The sequence below is a fragment of the Amphibalanus amphitrite genome, unplaced genomic scaffold (genome assembly GCF_019059575.1).
Source record: "Amphibalanus amphitrite isolate SeventyFive unplaced genomic scaffold, NRLGWU_Aamphi_draft 000098F_arrow, whole genome shotgun sequence".
Classification (NCBI taxonomy): Eukaryota; Metazoa; Arthropoda; class Thecostraca; order Balanomorpha; family Balanidae; genus Amphibalanus; species Amphibalanus amphitrite.
Window position 1 is genome coordinate 718,592 of NW_024881593.1, and position 18,100 is coordinate 736,691.

At 55.0% G+C, this 18,100-nt stretch overlaps 1 protein-coding gene across 1 annotated transcript in view; it reads right to left on the reverse strand.

The window, feature by feature from the left end:
• LOC122380470 (protein dachsous-like) overlaps positions 1 to 18,100 on the reverse strand; it is a 60,304-nt gene that overhangs the window by 17,435 nt on the left and 24,769 nt on the right. The window contains exons 3-9 of the mRNA XM_043363637.1: positions 15,999 to 16,167; positions 13,003 to 13,238; positions 11,720 to 11,951; positions 10,762 to 10,934; positions 9,118 to 9,943; positions 5,839 to 5,951; positions 2,080 to 2,245 (exon numbers count right to left, since the gene is read on the reverse strand). Coding sequence (XP_043219572.1) covers positions 2,080 to 2,245; positions 5,839 to 5,951; positions 9,118 to 9,943; positions 10,762 to 10,934; positions 11,720 to 11,951; positions 13,003 to 13,238; positions 15,999 to 16,167 — 1,915 coding nt within the window. The remainder of the gene's footprint in view (positions 1 to 2,079; positions 2,246 to 5,838; positions 5,952 to 9,117; positions 9,944 to 10,761; positions 10,935 to 11,719; positions 11,952 to 13,002; positions 13,239 to 15,998; positions 16,168 to 18,100) is intronic.

Below are 18,100 nucleotides of genomic sequence, written 5' to 3' on the forward strand. Positions count from 1 at the left end.
CTGAGGCCGGCCAGTGATGGAACACATCGCCGGGTGGATGGACACGGGCAAATCCTCAGTCAGCCCTGGACCTTAATGTCGCAAACCACCGCCCTTAGACTTGCCCGTCAATACCGCGCAATCTGACGCCTATGCCATCTTCTCAGTCAGACACATACCTGAGCTTAGCCTTTATCCTCCACTCGGTCAACTTGGACCTGTGCCTAAGAGCACCCCGATCGTATCTAACCCTTCCCCAAGCACCCCGACCTGGCGGCATCTGACCTGTGCATGAGTACCCGACCCTGCCGCACCTGACCCATCCCCACTACCCCGATCCGACCGCCACCCCTGTATCTGCAGCAGCGGTCTCAGCCTCTATCGCTCAGACCCACCTCTGCTGCCAGCCGACAATCCGCCGTCCATCCCACGTACGAACGACACAGCCGCGATTATAATTAATTTTATTTGAATTGATAAAGAACAATCTAAATAATGATGAGGCGGCGCGGCGGTGTCTGCGGAGGCGACCATTACTGCCACCCGGCCCGGACAGAGGGCCGTCCCGTTACCCGGCACAGTCTCAGCATATGCTGCCAGATGCTATCCGGCCGATATAGTGCCGTGTATTTTTAGCCGCCGGGCAGGCTCTGCGAAATATATGACCCGAAATGAATAGTGATAATGCTTGGCACCAGCCACTGACGAATTTAGTCGAGCGCGGCGGCGTTTGGATTTCGTGTGGGTCTGTCGGGTGTATGTCATAAGCGTGTAGGTATGTGTTGTTTTGTTCTCAGGCGAACAAGACAGGTATGAACTGAACAAATGAAATGTAATGTACCTGCATGCAATGTGACCCGTTACTTTTGATGTGCTACTCATTCATTGGACCTAAAATATGCCTAGAGGATCTCCTAATGTGACATTTAAAAATCGCTTCGATCGATTTATGTCGAACCGTTCTAAGAAACGGTCATTACGTAACTTAAAATGGCCCCGCATTTTGTACGCTCGATGAGCTCCGCTGTTTTGTCGCAGTCAGCGGTGCTCAGCCGCACCTGGTTTGACTGCAGATTACCGTTTACTGGAAACTGCCACCTGGCTGCCGGTCGAGTTCATAGCCCATCTGCGACGATCGCTGGTGATTGCACCGATCACTCGATAAGTCCCCGTGCACGTCTCGTTGAACGACGGACGTCCTGACTGACCGCCCGAGCGATGTGCGGAACCGTCCACAGACACCGCTCTCTGCAGCCGAATTGGGCACATAACTCACGCTAAGTGTCGCGCGGGCTCGCGGTGACAGGTCACGTGACAGGTCGCCGTGATGATGGAAGCTGTCACGTGACGGCGGCTGGCGTCCCGGCGGACTCTTCGCGTCCCGCTCGGCGCCGAACAATGGCAGCGCTAAGTCGTTTTTACGAGCGTCAAACCAACACGTTGACTGCGACTATTCCAAAAATGACGCTCGGGCCGCCGGTGCCGATCGGTGCACACTGCACGCCGTGCACGGGATGCCGTGGACCTGTTGTGCACCCCATCTCATCCCCGCCCACCTGTACGTGGGGTGTCCGGCGTCTGTCTCGTCCTTACTGAGCCGTACCGGTAGTGCACCCTTAGCACCTCGCTTGGCTCGTATGAACGGAATAATTGGCGTGATTCCGACCACAAACCGCCACCAGTATTTCACCGGTAATGCGCCTGGTCTCGCTCCGTCACGCCGTCCAACCACAGCTGTCGGCCTACTGTGACCGGTGTCTTCAGAGATCGGACTCCGGCAGATGAACCACATGCCACTCCAATTCCCAACCTCATGGCAGTTTGACCACCCAGCAATGCCCCCGTCCGAAATGGTCTTCAAGTCAAGTTTCATTCAGTGCTCTGCCAACCCTCTACATTCTACCCATGCACGTTGACGTTATCATGCATCACCTTACTTATTTCCGTCCCGTTCTATCTCGTACTTTTCCTCTTCTCCTCCCTCACTTTCATCCATCACTCCTAATATCCCCTTCTCCCTCACCTGGTCTGAAGCTGCAGACGAGCGTGGCATTCTCTCCGAGGTCGGCCCACCCCCACCCTCTGTCCCTTCCTTCTCACCTGGTCCGAAGCTGTAGACGAGCGTGGCGTTCTCTCCGAGGTCGGCGTCTGTGGCGTGCACCTGGACCACCTCGAAGCCAGCCTGCTGCTCCTCGCGCACGCTGATGACGCCGTCCAGCGGCTCCAGGAACTGCGGCCCGCTGTCGTTGTCGTCCAGCACGCGAACCTGTGTGGGCGGAGAGGCAGAGAGGTTAGACGAGTTGTGGACTCGTGGGATGTGAGTGTCGAGTATGCCCGGGGGAGCAAAAAGACCAAAGCTATCGTGCTTTGGTGCGCTGTACTCGCGTCATTTCTACAAAATATGCAAGAATAAAGTTACAACAAAATGCACAAAAATTTAGTATTAACGAATATTTAGTGTACATTGTATCGATTCAAAGGTTCGGCAATGAGAGTTCGAATATAGTCGTCCAGTCACTTTCACATATAGGTATCGCCGATTCCCAGGCGTTTTTAGGCCCGCTGCCGGTCCGCGTATTGCAGCCAGGACAGCCCGTTAGCCACACATCCAATTACTGAGCTATGGCACTGTTGCTTTCTAAACTCGTGAGATATGTGCAGTCGTCGGTCACAGTAATGACGCCGTCCCCATTCCCGTACTTTCATTTTGACGTCGCGCCAGGAACGATGTCACATATCGTCTCCTACTGCTGTATCCCCTTAGTATTACTCCTAATGAACGTAAATATCGAAATATAATTGTAGTCAAGACATAAGCTGCACATTAGGGTGTGTCATCGAGGGGGTGATTCTCGCAGAATCAAACGCCGTAAGGTTTTTCCTTGGCACATTGATCAATAATGAATTTTCATCCATATCCGAGTCCACCAAAATTAAAATTCGTGCGGCGCCAGCCGTTCAAAGTTTTGGCGCCCGGCGTTGCAGTCTCCAATGCTGAGCGTCACCCAGCACTGCGAGTAACACCAAGTATTGTAGGAGGTAATAATGCAAAATAACTACCGCTGAAAATGATGCTTTTGAGCGCTTCTAAGGCTGATTGTTGCAAAAAAGCATGTCTTTAGAGTGTCCAATTATTCTTTTTATTGTGCTCAATGAATTAAATCGAGCATGGCTTCTGAAACTAAAGAAGAAGCTGCCCGATTTTGAGAAGCGGGCGGGGTGGAGGCGGAGACGGGAAGGGACTCAGATTCGTCTTCTGAAAACACCGACTCCGTGGCATCCTCTGGGCGGTGCTTCTTCTTCTTCTTCTTCTTCAGCATGTCATCTCGTGTGACCTGGCCCGTCTCCACCAGGAAGTCCCGGATGAGTCCAGCCTCGGTGGAAAGGATCTCCCTCAGCGTCGGCAAAGGGCCCCACGGGCGGGTCCGTGGCCCCTGGTAGGCGGGTTAGTCGACCAACAGGTGTTTGGCCGAGTCCGGTTCGTCGCAACGGACTTTCTCGTCAGACTCGGCCGGACCAAGTCGGAATCGGGTGTCTCCGGTGAGTGGGGAGCAGCTCACGCGGAGCTGTGCCACTGTGATCGACGCTCGGCGGTCCAGTTCTCTCTCCGTGGCCCAGAACGCCACATCGTCCGCATTCGCAGATGTGTACCTCCAGTTCCCGAGCCGCAGTTATAGCCGGTCATACGAGCCTGCAGGGTTAGCGTCCGATGGCTGCGTTGGTCCTTCAGGAAGACAGCCTCCTGCTGAGTGACTCAGTGGGCGATGAGACTTGTGCACCTGCTCTGAGAGTTGCATTTGCATTTGACGATATCCAGGAGTTGTTGAATTATGCAGTGGCGGCGCTTTGCTGGTTCCCTGTGTCGTGCTATAATTGTCGTATGGGCATTTCCTAATCAGCTACGTTTTTTTCGCCTCGTGAGTTATGATCCGGATAGCATAGGGCCCTGCCGAAATTGACACGGCCGCGTACAAAACATTTCGTGATAGGACAGCCGGCACTTTTGTCCCAACAGCGACTGCTGACTAAAGCAGAGGCCTTCAGTTATGTCAGGTGGCTGAGTGCTCAAAGAAGAAATCCAACAAATAGTGCATTTAGGGCCGTGGCGAAAAAAAAGGACAAGGCAACTCTGAACTAATGAAGGAATCCCTGTTCGCGATCTATGTAAAACACACGACGAAAGTGATCAAAAGGGACTGCTATAAGCCCTACAGACAGCCCTACAGACTTCTGAACAAAACACCAGAGACACAGGAAGGAACAAAGCGCCGCCACTGCATAATTCAACAACTCCTGGATATCGCCAAATGCAAATGCAACTCTCAGAGCAGGTGCACAAGTCTCATCGCCCACTGAGTCACTCAGCAGGAGGCTGTCTTCCTGAAGGACCAACGCAGCCATCGGACGCTAACCCTGCAGGCTCGTATGACCGGCTATAACTGCGGCTCGGGAACTGGAGGTACACATCTGCGAATGCGGACGATGTGGCGCTCTGGGCCACGGAGAGAGAACTGGACCGCCGAGCGTCGATCACAGTGGCACAGCTCCGCGTGAGCTGCTCCCCACTCACCGGAGACACCCGATTCCGACTTGGTCCGGCCGAGTCTGACGAGAAAGTCCGTTGCGACGAACCGGACTCGGCCAAACACCTGTTGGTCGACTACCCCGCCTACCAGGGGCCACGGACCCGCCCGTGGGGCCCTTTGCCGACGCTGAGTCCAGCCTTTCCACCGAGGCTGGACTCATCCGGGACTTCCTGGTGGAGACGGGCCGGGTCACACGAGATGACATGCTGAAGAAGAAGAAGAAGAAGAAGCACCGCCCAGAGGATGCCACGGAGTCGGTGTTTTCAGAAGACGAATCTGAGTCACTTCCCGTCTCCGCCTCCAGTTCCACCCCGCCCGCTTCTCAAAATCGGGCAATTTTTTTTTTAGTTTCAGTAGCAATGCTCGATTTAATTCATTGAGCACAATAAAAACAGTAATTGGACACTCTAATGACATGCTTTTTGCAACAATCAGCCTTAGAAGCGCTCAAAAGCATCATTTTCAGCGGTAGTTATTTTGCATTATTACCTGCTGCAATACTTGGTGTTACTCGCAGTGCTGGGTGACGCTCAGCATTGGAGACTGCAACGCCGGGCGCCAAAACTTTGAACGGCTGGCGCCGCACGAATTTTAATTTTTTGCAAAAACGGTTGCTATGCCGTGTGTTTGCAGGTCTCAGTGCCAAGGAATTTCTTTACGGCATTTGGTTCTGTTACTGATGACACACCCTACTGCACATAATCCCCTACCCCCGCCGCGTCCCTGGGTCTCGCTACCGTCCTACTCGCTCGGCGGTGAGCAGTTCGAGCATTTGCAATGCACGCGAGATGCAGTGCGCACTCGAATGGCTGACCTCTGTACCACACCTGGCGTTATCAAAATTGCACCCATCCCCACCTTAACCTACGCCGAAGTGTCCAACACCCACCCCAGGTCGACGTCCTCCAATACGATCCAGACATCCGCTGAGCTGGATTGTGCAAGCGCAAAGATCAGTCACATTCCCACGTTGACCCAGCGTCTAATTGAAATGTTGATCCATGGGATAAGGGAACGCCGCGGATTCCTGTGCATGATCAAAGCTCCGCAGACGTCAGTAATTAGTGTTGCACCGGTCAGACACCGGAAAGTCGCGGTGCGGAGAGCACCCGGATCTGCCGTCGTGGCCCGTCGCTGGTTTGACCGGCCGACGGACGACTCAGCTGATCAGGGGCCCGCGCGGGGACACCGCCGCATCGATGGGTCAGGTAAGGTCTGGAGCGCGACGGGGCGGGCCTCGAGGATCGGGAGTCCGTCGCGTCGGGTGCGTTACCTTGACGACGGCGGCGGAGCGTCGCGGCGGCACTCCCTCGTCCGAGACGTCCACTGAGAACTCGTACAGCTCGATCAGCTCTCGGTCCAGCTCGGCAGCCGTGCTGACCACACCTGGAACCGGGGCAGGGAGGGAGGCGGTCAGCATGTCGAACTGCGTGACAGGAACATGGTGCCCGTCAGGCGACGCCTCGGTTGATCAGTTTCTCAATGGTTTCAACGTCAGTTGCGCGCCACTCCTATGGTGATGCTCAGTTGGGACGGGGAGCAGTGGGTGTTAGATAGTGGCTTCGCTCGGGAATATTGATGCTAAACGGAAACGGTGCTTGAATTGGCACTAGATTGAAGCCGCCTACAGATAATTCGATGTTTAATGACAAACCAGGTATCAGACAAACCACGATGGCGGCTGCAAGTGTGAGCACAGGCAATGCAACTGGTCCTCATTTGACAGCCATTAATATCAAACTCCCTCCACATACATGATTTGTAGGTTCATTGGACGTCAATGTCTTAGGTCTAAACAACGTATCGCTTCACCTCTTTTTGTCTTTTGCCCAATGCTGCTACTGGTGCGAAGAGTCGTACTAAGTCGATTCACCATCTGACAAATCTGAGTGAGCTCCGGCCGGCTAATTCCGTCGCGGAGGAATCCGCTCTGTGTGTTCGAGGAGCGGCGATCCACCACGTCACCGGCGTGTCACCTCGGCGAGCGGCTCTGTGTCGTCACCGGAGCCGGCTGACAGACCGGTACTCTGATACCCCTCCCCTCCCTCCCCCGGGTGGTGACACTCCCGAGTGGGGGATCTCGGCACGCTCCGGCCGGCCGCCCGCGCCCTGCTCTTCAGTGACGCCGAGGCCGGGGTTTCCATACGTAATCCAATGAGCGGCGATTGCTTGATAAATGAGCCGGCCGGGCAGCTGGATGGACTGTTTCCGAGGCATTGATGTTTGTCGTCATTGCATTTGAACTTAAGACGCAGGGACAATCTAGTGACGACATGCAGAGAACCGTGTCGCTTCTCAGGCCCTTGTTGCCACTAGTTAGACGCTCCGCTCCGCGGCCTCAGTCGTGAAAGATCACGACATCGGCTTGCTCGGCGACAAACAAGGACAGTTCGAGCTGGTCTCACGGCTTGTCTCACCAGCGAGCCGACAAGACCGGCCTGCGCCCGCTTTGTTCAAAGGTCACCCGCCTGGGAATCGGCCGGACCTGCTGGATTTGTGCCGGCTCTGGTGACACATGCATGATGAGCCACAAGTATGCACGGTTTACACGGAGCCTCAGTCTCAGACGGAGACGTTCGCGATGCGCCAGACGAACGATGCTTGTCGATTCTGTCACAGACGGGCCATGGCCCTGAACCGGCTCCTGCTGGGCAGCTTGGCCAAGCTGCTGACCATATATGCAGAGATTTTATTTCTGAAATTGCAATGCTGTGATGCATCAGAGTATCTGAAGGCTAGTCGTGTCCTGCAGATTTATACAAGTGAATGCATTTTAGCTTATATATTAATCTACCTCTGGACAGCGTCTGCTGAACCATGTTCGTGCCTCTTTCGTGAACGTTCTGTTTGCCACAAACGATCGATTGCGGTCGGTTTCTGATTATCATCCTCCCCATATCGTTCCATCTGGTGATCAGTGCCTGCGGCTGGCCAGATGTCCTCGGTTCGTTCCAGTCTGGCCTCTTGTTCGTACTCTGTGACTGCTGCCGTCATCCCTTTGAACAATTTAAACCAATCACCACAATGGGTAGCTATTCGGACTGGGATACCTACTCGTCCCACCGCCGTCTCATCATCCGCGCTGTCTTGCTTTGATTCGAGAAGGTACAGCGCTGGCTGATAGAATATCCACGGAGTCCCACTTCCGTCCCACCCTTGCCACCACCCACCATCATCCCACCGGCCACCTTCCCCGTCGACCAGCACTCTGAGTCGGCACGCCTGGCTGCGGCCGACCGCGACGGCTTAGCGGGATGGCTGCGACGTCGACGGTGTCTGGCCGGCCGGATTACCGACACGGCGGCGACACGGGCCGGCATTCCGCCGAAGCCGCAGCTCTCCGAGCGGGACACGGCGACACACGCCACCCGGAGGATCAGCCGGCCGGTCCGCCGAGAGGCGCGCGGGACCGGCGGTGGCGGTGGGGTGGTTCTGGGGACTGGAGAAGTTCGAACAGGACCAGTGGGAAGAATGTTTGACAGTGATTGGGCTTGGTTGATTAGGGAGGTTCTGATGTGAGGAGGCCGACAGGGCAGCTGCCAAGAATGGATGACAACTGCTGGGGTAGAACTGAGTACGCTTGTGACGAGAGCGGGATAGAACAGAGTAGTTCTTGGGAGCGAGGTGGGACGCTTGGGTGTCAGAGTCAGACGGGGTGCAGTGCTTCAGTGTTTGTAACTAGACAGATATTTGGACCAATGAAGGATATGGGCATGAGATGAGTTGGAAAGGTACTGTGGAGGCAAGATCAACACTAGTGTGAAGGAGGAAGATTCGTTAGTAGCGATTGAAGAACAATGTAATGAGGAAAATTGTATCTAGTGCCGCAATCTATCGTTTAAATGACGAACTTCCGATAGCTGACTGGTGATCAGTGCAGACTGCAGAATCTTAGAAGTATTACTTAGAGCAGAGCTAAGGAAACCCATTATCTGCCGTCTTTTTTCAGCAAAAGCACAGATGATCTTCTGAACCTGCTGTTGCAGGACATGCCATCATTATCCAGACCATGTCCGCTGACCGTTGACGGACGGGACACCCTCGGCGGCCGGCCGGTGACGTGTGGTGTCACCGGCGGTCGCCGGTCCTCAGAACAGGTGGGCTTGGTCGTGTCACCTCGGCCGCAGAGACGCGACAGAGGCGTCCGAGCGGACCCGGTTCCCAGAACGCGTCAAACGGAAACGCTGCTCCGGAGCAGTCCACACATGCGCCATGAGTCATCTATTGCAATGGGAACACCAGTGGAACAGGCTGGGAGAGACAGAAAAGTGCTGCAGATGACCAGCTCTGGAGAAACTTTCCGAGTACGGTCGTGAGCGGCTTGTTTCTTCAACAGAAAGGAACTCTGCAAAGATCACGATTGTTACAGAACTCAGCTGATAGCGGCACATCTGAACGAAGAAGCTTACTCGGCAACAACTCAGTGAAAACAACAAAATTACAGGTCTAACGTTGCTAATCGCTGCGAAAATTACTCAATGCTTCAAGAATTAAAGGCAAGATCAACTTTTCGAACCAGTGACCAAAGTTGCCACACCGATCAGCCACTCACCGGATCTGGGGTGCACCCTGAAGCTGGCGTTGATGGGGTTGAGGCTGTAGCGCAGCGACGCGTTGGCTCCCAGGTCTCTGTCGGTGGCCGCCAGGGTCCCCACCACCGTGCCAACTGCGACGTTCTCCATCACAGCCAGCTCGTACGTCTGCTGACTGAACTCTGGCGAGTGGTCGTTCACGTCGAGCACCCGCACCAGGGCGGCCGTGGTGGCAGTACGCGCCGGTGTGCCGTTGTCGGTGACCTGGACAGTGAGTCGATACTTGTCGGCCGTCTCCCGGTCCAGCTCGCCCTTCAGGTACAACCAGCCGCTGTTTGGGAAGATGCCGAACAGTCGACCGGGCGGCTCCACCAGTCTGTAGGTGAGTCTCGCGTTGTTTCCCGTATCTGCGTCCGTGGCGGTCAGCTGCAGCAGCTGCGTGTTCACCGGCACGCTCTCCGGCACCGACACCTCGTACTCGTCGCGCTCGAACTGCGGCGTGTTGTCGTTGAAATCCTGCACGGCGATGTGCAGAGTGAGGTTGGCGGAGAGCGGCGGCGAGCCACCGTCCGTGGCGCCCACCACCAGGTCGTAGGTGCGCCGCTGCTCGTAGTCGACCTTCTTCACCAGTGATATCGAGCCGTCCCTCGCGCTGATCCTGAATACGCCGTCAGGGTTCCGCAGCAGGCGGTAGCGCACGCGGCCGTTCTCGCCCGAGTCGTGGTCGCGCGCGTGAGCCGAGTAGATGGCGGTGCGCAGCTCCGTGTTCTCCGGCAGCGAGAGCGTCGCCTCGACGGCGTCAAACTCGGGCGGGAAGTCGTTCACGTCGCCGATGGTGACGTTCACCTGCGGGCAGAGACGGGTGGAGTCAGGACTCGTCTCAACAGCATTTTTTTATGGGCCTCGCTGAATCGTTTGCTCTTTTGTACTGGAACATTGTTATATATCAATGAAAAGAAGCAAATGACTCACACTTCTTTCGTTAAAGCGTCTTGGGTGCGAAATTTACTCCGCACTAATTATTTCCATTCCCCTGTGTCCAATGCTGGCGCGACTAGTTTCCACGACCTGCGCGTTTTGCCGGTGATGACTGATGTGTCCGGCATTTGCAGTGGCCAGGAATGCGTGTCGTGACCGGCGGTCTGCCCGTCACCGCTCTGGGCCGGCCGGCACTCCGCTCTATCCCGGCCCACAGCGAGCCGGCCGCGCTCCGCTGACAAGACCTGACAAAGAAGTGGCTAAACGCGGCGATGTGCCGCGATACCGGCGAGGCGTCGGACCGTCTTACAGCCAGATTAGGGCCGGTCGACACACCGGGGCTGTAGGACCGGCATTCTGCGCCACCCGTCCGGTCAGTCTGCGGCCCCGCGCGGCGGCCGGTCGGTCCGAGCCGCGCGCGCACCGGGCCGCGGCCAGCCCTGCCCGCGACACGCACTAAACCGGAGTTATTGACCCGCTCCGCGCCGTTCTGCAGGCTCCCAGCCTGTGGCTAACAGTAACCTACCTGCTTCATATCTCCCGCTGAACTATGTATATCAATGAATCATGCTGGCGGTTCAGTTAGTCTCTATGACCAACTCCGTGCCCCCGTCACTCCCCCCATGCCCCGATGTTCCCCATCGCGGTGACCCCGCCCCTGACCCTGTCGTGGCCCGCCCCCTGACCTGGGCGTGGCCGTAGATGGGTGGCTGTCCAGACACAGCCTGCATGTTGAGCAGTACGAACGAGTGTTTCTCGTGGTCGAGCCGGGCGGCGGTGCGCAGTGCGCCCGACTCCGGGTCCACGCTGAACCAGCCGTCCGGGTCTCCCGAGTACACGCTGTAGCGCACCTCGGCTCCTGCGGGCGAACGGAAAGGGTTAGACCGGCGGCGGGTGGGAGGTTCTGGCAGCAGGTGAGCTGGGGGTATAGTGGGGAGGTGTGACACCTTGAAACATCTTACATCAGTTGGCGTTAGCCGTGATTCACGTGAAACGGTTATCAACATGTTTCGGAACAGTCATGTGAATTGTTGTGGGCGTACTTACATGCACGCCAGAACACCTTTGGCTAGGGGTACAGGACGAAATCTAAAATCTAGTCATCGCATTGAATCGGCGGCACCCTGAAGTTAGGGCTCGCAGTTAGGTCCAAGGTAGGGGCGTCACCTGAGTGGATTCTATGAGACATTCAGCACCCGCGAGGTCATTGTGGGTCAGTAATGGCGCTGACCGAGTGCCGCTGTCTATCTCTGCTGAACATTTTACCGATAAAGAAAACCTTCTCTACTAGCATTAGTGTCGCCCGAAGCACGTGTGTATGTCACGGGCACCATATCGTTCGTTACGCATATGCATTTACCCCCAGCGGAGCGTGAGTTTATGACTGCGGATTGATTGCTGATACGATGGTCGTTGCACCAACGCAGAGATGTAGGAAGCAAGTGAACTTATGAAACGCATTAACCCTGCTGACAAATTGGGCACGAGTTGTCGGCACAAGGGGACTCTGCTCCAAACAGCCTCTGCTGAGGAGGACTCCGACCTCGCCGGCTGCATTTAAGCATGTCGTTCCGACTTTTAGGGCACGGGGCTCGCGTCCCGGTTCTCATCGCGTGCCCTCGGCGCGCTGCGCTGTGGACTGACCCGTCTCTCCGGCGGTGGCGCTGACGGAGCCGACCTGGGAGCCCACGGGGGCGTCCTCGGCTATCGCGTACAGGTAGCGGGCCTTCTCGAACAGCGGTGGACGCTCGCTGCCCGCCACCAGGCTTAGCGCCACCTCGGCGTTGGTGAGGGAGCGCAGGCCGCCGCCGTCCGTGGCAGTCACCTCCAGACGGTGGACGGACGGCGCCTGACCTAGCGCGCCCGTCACAAACACCTGGGGAGGTAGAAACATAGGTCAGAGGGGATCGCAAACACCTGTCGGGGTACAAACACGGTTCAGAGTGGGACATCAGCGCTGACAGCACCGGTCACAAGCATTAAACGTAAAATTGCAGCGTATTTTACAGATAAGATTGAACAGAATTGTCTACAAGTAACAAAAGACGAGCTAAATGTGTCTTGAGCCCGTGTAAGTATGGACGTGTGTACTGTAAAAAGGGCCTCATTTGACGGGTAGTCATCTTGCCCACACACTGCATGCCTAACAAACCCGGAGCCTTTAGCTAGAAAGCTTCCGCTTCCTTGTGACCGCTCCTGTATGTGGGTCCGTTCAGGATGCTGGGCGGTTGTCGGGCCGCTCAGCACTTGTTAGCCGGTATTTCTGCGCCCTTCACATCTGGCTGATGTACGAGACAGGTGGACGCGCCGTGGCATCCAGCACCGCTCCCTTGCGGCAGTCCGAGCCATTCCACGCCACGCCGGCCAAATTAGCATCGTGTGTCACGCCGTGGCCTGAAGCAGCTCTGTATGCGGGCGCATTCTAATCCTATTACTGGGCGTATCACGATAATCGTTCCGCTCCCGGTGACCGGCCACTCGTCACCGGAGTCTGTCTCTGTGGTGGCACCCCGCCGAGCGGCGTGCCCAGTCACCCGCCCGGCGGCCGGCGCAGGACACGCCGCGGCCACCGACCCCGCCTCACAGCCCGCTGGAACCCGCTCCCGGGTCAGAGGGGTCAATTTAACGCAATCAGAGTGGACCTGATGTACGGGTGTTGCAATTGGTGCTGGCCGAACTAACGGACCCGGATTCAACATAGGCATTCCTTCCTATTCCGCATGACAAATATCGCTTTCTCAGCTTCATGCACACCCATTTTCGTCAGTTAGTCATATCCTCCATCACATACCCTCCCTGCACCCTTCCTCGTATCTTCCCTTACACTTCAAGTACCCTTCCCTTACGCAGCTGAAGTCACTGACTGTTCGATCAACCCCCAGCCGCCTACTCTCTCCCTCTCTGTACCCTCCGCGGCGTCAACCCACCTCGCCGGTGCTGGCGTCGATCCTGAACAGGCCGTTGGCGTTCCCACTGACGATGCTGTAGCGGATCCGTCCGTTGGAGGCGGCGTCAGCGTCTGTGGCAGCGACGGCCACTAGCGCGCCCGAGTTGACCTCGTGCTCGCGCAGGCTGACCTTGTACTCGCGCGGGTAGAAGGTCGGACGGTTGTCGTTCACGTCGCTGATTTGCACCTTGACCATGGCTGTGGTGCTCAGACCGCCTGTGGAGGAGGGGTCAGATCAGGTCAGCTCAGGTCAGGTCACTGGTCCGTACTTTGAACATGGCGGTGGTCATGAGACAACCCGTTTCCATGGGGAGAGGCCAGGTCAGGTCAAGTCACTGAGCTACACCTTGATCATTGCTGTGGGAGAAAGAGGGGTCAGGTCAAGGCCCCATGGTCTGTCCAATCATGGCTATAGTGCTTTGATCACGAATGGAAGAGCGATTGTTCAGCTGTTGCTGAAGAGGTGCTTGAAGGAGAGGAGGAGGTGCACGTCCAGCTTGAGGACTAAAAGGTTCAAAGTCCAGACATTTCCGCCTCAATAAATCGTAATGTATTACTGTTCCGTTATCTCTGCAGCATGATTACAACTTCAAAAATGTCGCTATTCTTCGCACAATTAAATTATCACTTGCACGATAAAATTACATTTATTTTAAGACCATATTCTTAGAACTATCAACGCTTATACCACGGTGCCAGTTTTTCCTCGGCTAGGTGTGGAAATGTTCAATCTCGGATCGCTAATCCGCCAGTATTTGACCATAAATCACCCCATACTGCTAACGACGACATCTCTTGGACGCATGACATTGGGCACCCGGCGGCGGCGCTGCACAAGTGTGACGCCGAATTAGCGGACGGTGCCTGTATCTGATGGCGCCGCGCCGCGCCGGTGCCTGGGTGACCGGCAGCGGCACCGGACGGTCGACCCAGGCGCCGTTATGTCTGGCGCTCCGTGTCACAGATCTCGTGTCGGCTCCCGGCACGGTGTCCTGTCTGGGTGCGCCACGGGGTCATTCCGGGATGGTGCTACCGGGTCGTCAGGGTCTCAGAGCCCTGGAGTCGTTTGTGTAGGACCGGTGACGGATATAGACTGTTTTTGGAGTGTGAAGGTCATGCCACAAACTCCTTTGCTGGTTTCTATAAAGTGCGATTTATGTAAAAATTGTTTTCAAGGAGAGCTTTTGCTTTTTGTCCGCCCTTCCACACACTTGAAAAATCCTATATATTATTGAAGCAATAATCGTGTTCTCACACCCTGAGGCGTGACGCCGACCCATTTCTTGCCCGTCTCCCGGCCCTGTCTGTCTCCTATCTCGCCCGCGGCGGCGGTGACGGCGGCGCCGGCCCGTCTGGCCGACCCGTCTCCACCGCGAGTCGTCAGCCGTGACAGTGGCCATTGACGCGTGTCCGGGACGAGCGTCTCTGGAGGACATCACACGACCGGCTCTATTCGCGGCGCTTCACCGGCCTGTCGTTTGTCAGCGCACAGAACAATGCAGCGCCCGGGGATGGAGCTGTGAACCGGGAGTTCGCAGAGGACGGTCTGTGTGATATATGGTGAGCAGACAGCGCGCGGCTCAGCTGCTACATAGCTAGTTTATTATGACAACTCGTTCGATAGAGAGGTGTTTATTGACTAGGTATATGTAGATGAAATTAATAAGTGACTAGTGAGGGTCTCTAACATATCTTGGATCATTGGATATTTGGTAACATTTGGTAGGATTCGATCCTTATGAAACCTTCCGGCTAATAAATTTATCCAATGTGAAACGAAAGATATTTCAATTATACTTCTCGCCTTCCTTGAACTCAGCATTGAGCGCGGATCGAATTCATGCCAACCGCTGTCTTTTAGCTATACATCTCGTGCCTCCTGTAGATCAGAGACCCCAGCTCCGTGTGCAATCCACCGTTCCTGGATTGGCGCGGCTAAATCGGGCATATGGTAGCGGAACACCGCACGGCATCAAATCATTCCGGGAATCCGGCCTGTCGGATCGCCGGCCGGGTGGGATGCTCGCTGCAGACATTGCAGACCGGACTGAGCACCGCACTCCGGTATGAAGTGAAGTGGCTTATAGTCAAATGAACACGTCTCTGGCATTGCTGGTCGTGTTTGGCGTGGTTCAGGCATATATGCATCGTGCTGGTATGCATTTTCGGGATAATTGTTGACCTAATGTATATGAAATGAAAATATGCATCTCTATTCGTCTTTTATAACAATGTCTAAGGTGTTTTGCTTTCACGGACTTTGACCTGCCCTCAGTATCCCGTACCTAATCGTACGTAAATAAGTATCCTAACTCCTAAGCCGCGGCTTGGTACGCTACTCGGTTTCTGAGAAAAGCCGATCAATGCTCCGGTCGGGTATAAGTACCGCGAGCGGCTCGGACAGGCCGTCAGCCCCCATCCTTTATCGGCCGATAGTGACCTCTGTTCGGCCTAAGCGGAGTCGCTCAGCATATCGCGTCGCGCAGTTTCCACGGCTCGCTCGTGACGCTCGCTCACTTGTATTTGTATTGGTTGAGGCGCGGTGCATTTGAGCCCCGGTTTTCGCTGAGCTGGCGTGACCACATGAAAGGCCCACCGGTCACCTATCTTGGTGGTCAGCGCGGCGACCGCACTTGGGAAACAGTGGCTCGGGTGTCTGTCACGAGGGCAGTGATGGGGTGGAAACTGTGCCTCCCTCTGAGCTGAATGAATAGGTAATCGCATAGACCTCTGTGGTCTCAACACCTCTGTGCAGGCTTACAGAGGTCTCTTGTAGGCGTTTCAATCTTCTGATTTTAAGTAGGAGGCAGTTCCGGCTTATCTGAAGTGAATCCACCTTTGGAAAAAAACTTGTCCATTGAGAACTGCCTCTGGTCAACACAATTCTGCACACACTGGCCGTCTGTCACCAATGCCTCTCAGCTCCCCGCTGCCTTCCCACCCGTCCGATCGTCCACCGACCACCGCTGCACTCACCTCTATCCATGGCGACCACGGGGAACTCGTAGACGGCCCGCGTCTCGTGGTCGAGCGGTGACGAGATGCAGATGTCTCCCGTGTCCGGCTGGATGGTGAACTGACGACCCCCAGCCAGGGTGTAGTTGACACGTGCGTTGACGCCACAGTCCGGATCAGTGGCCGAAACCTGGTGGAAGACAGAGAGGCGATTGGTGAGACGTTTGTCGTTTTGTTTGTCGTTTATTTATGATAATGGGCATGGTAGTCGCGGAGGGCGCGCGGATCGTGAAATAAATAAAGGAACGTTCTGGTCGATCTATCGCTGCCACTACGCTGTTGTAGTTGCTGATCCTGTGGAATGTTGCACCTGCAAGGTGTTCTGATATGCTTTTATGGGCTCTTTGATTGGCATTGGCGTAAAAATGCATTCAACGAATGTTACACATATGCGATGGTGCGATACAAACCAGTGCCGAGGCTACTGATTTCCTCTGGAGATGGGATTTAAAAGGTTGGTGTGACTGTGAATCAGATTAACCCCTGGAAGCCTTGCTGAAGCTCAAGGGAAGGGTACGTTATAATACTATATTTCTTATACAATTTAATTCGCCATATCTCTATTTATTTTTGCCATTGATCATTATTATTCTGATTATGGATGCATGCTATGGTTATTATTCAACTCTATTTTTATAGGCACTAAAATGCACTTTATTCCCATTTACGGAAAGAACAGCGAAGCTGGTCCTGGGAAGTTGGCTGAGGAACTGGCATCTCCTTCGATTCCGTATTCTAAGCTCACTGGACTGCAATGCAGTAGTCTGCAGCGCCGCTGCCCTCTGTTGAATTACTCATAGATTCGCCATGGATGGACATAGACAAGAGCTCTAAGCTAGAATCGATGCGGAACGGGGCCTCTGGATTCGTGTGATATTAGGCAGTGCCTACATCAGGGATTAAATTGTAGGTCTCACTTGAAACGGTGCTCGGATGCATTCAATATAACTGTCAGTCAGCTGCATAGCATCGCATAAGTTTACAGGCTTGGTATGGGAATTGTTGGTATGGGAATTGTAACGGGAGTGAACAAGGTGTCACAGCACCGACAATGCTATTGAAACAGTGGTGATTTTCTGGGATCAGAATTGAAATATTTCGGAATCAGATGAGGGCAATAGTGGACAGAGCTCCTAACTTCACCGAGTCGTGGTAAAGGCAGGGTCAATGTCCCGATAACAGTGTGTTAAATTCCCACCGGTGCCGTGCTGAGATAACGCACATATGTGGAAAATTACAGCGAGCATGGGACTGTATACTGCACGTTTGATTACCTTGATGGACCTATACCCATGGACTGTGGGGAGCTCATGGCTAACTCTGAGGACAGGTTTTGAATGAGATAGTGTATTTCTTGAGGCAACTTGACGGAATCAGTTGCTTTTTAGGACAGCGGTTGCGATCGAAATGCTAAAATGTCAGATTTATTTGGCATACAAAGTATTTACATTTTATGGTAGCGCTGTGAATCACTGGCTATCAAGCTATTGATGAGAAGTGAACTTAGAGTGACTGATTTTGATAAGGAATCATTGTGAACTTTAACGTTCGGTTAGGATGAAATTTAGAAGCCATACGTGCACCAAGCCGCCGCCGCCAGACATCTAAGCGTCTGCTTCCGGATATTACAAGGTTTATATACCCAAATACGGTGACGGTGGCTACCCAAGCTAGGTTTTGATGGACTTCCAACTCCTAGCACTCGCTCCATTCGCCGTTCGACTCAGCTCTGCACGCCTCCCGTATCGGTCGCGTCGGCCAGCCCCTCCACTCCAGTCCCATCTCGGCTCCCATCGCGCTGATGTCGGCCACCATCAGCCGGCGCCGCCGACAGCTCACATCATCATCATCAGCGGCGGTCACGACGGCTCCGATGACGGGCCGGTTCGCCGCCGCTCCGGCCGCTCCGGCCGCTCACACCTCCGACTCGACCCGCCCGGCCGGCCGGCGTGTCCGATTATCGAGTCTGGCCGTGCCCGACTAGCGAGAGACGCCGGCGCCGTATCCTCTGATGCCTTGCAGTCGTCATTAGTCAAACGAGGCCGCGCGGCGAGGCAGCATGG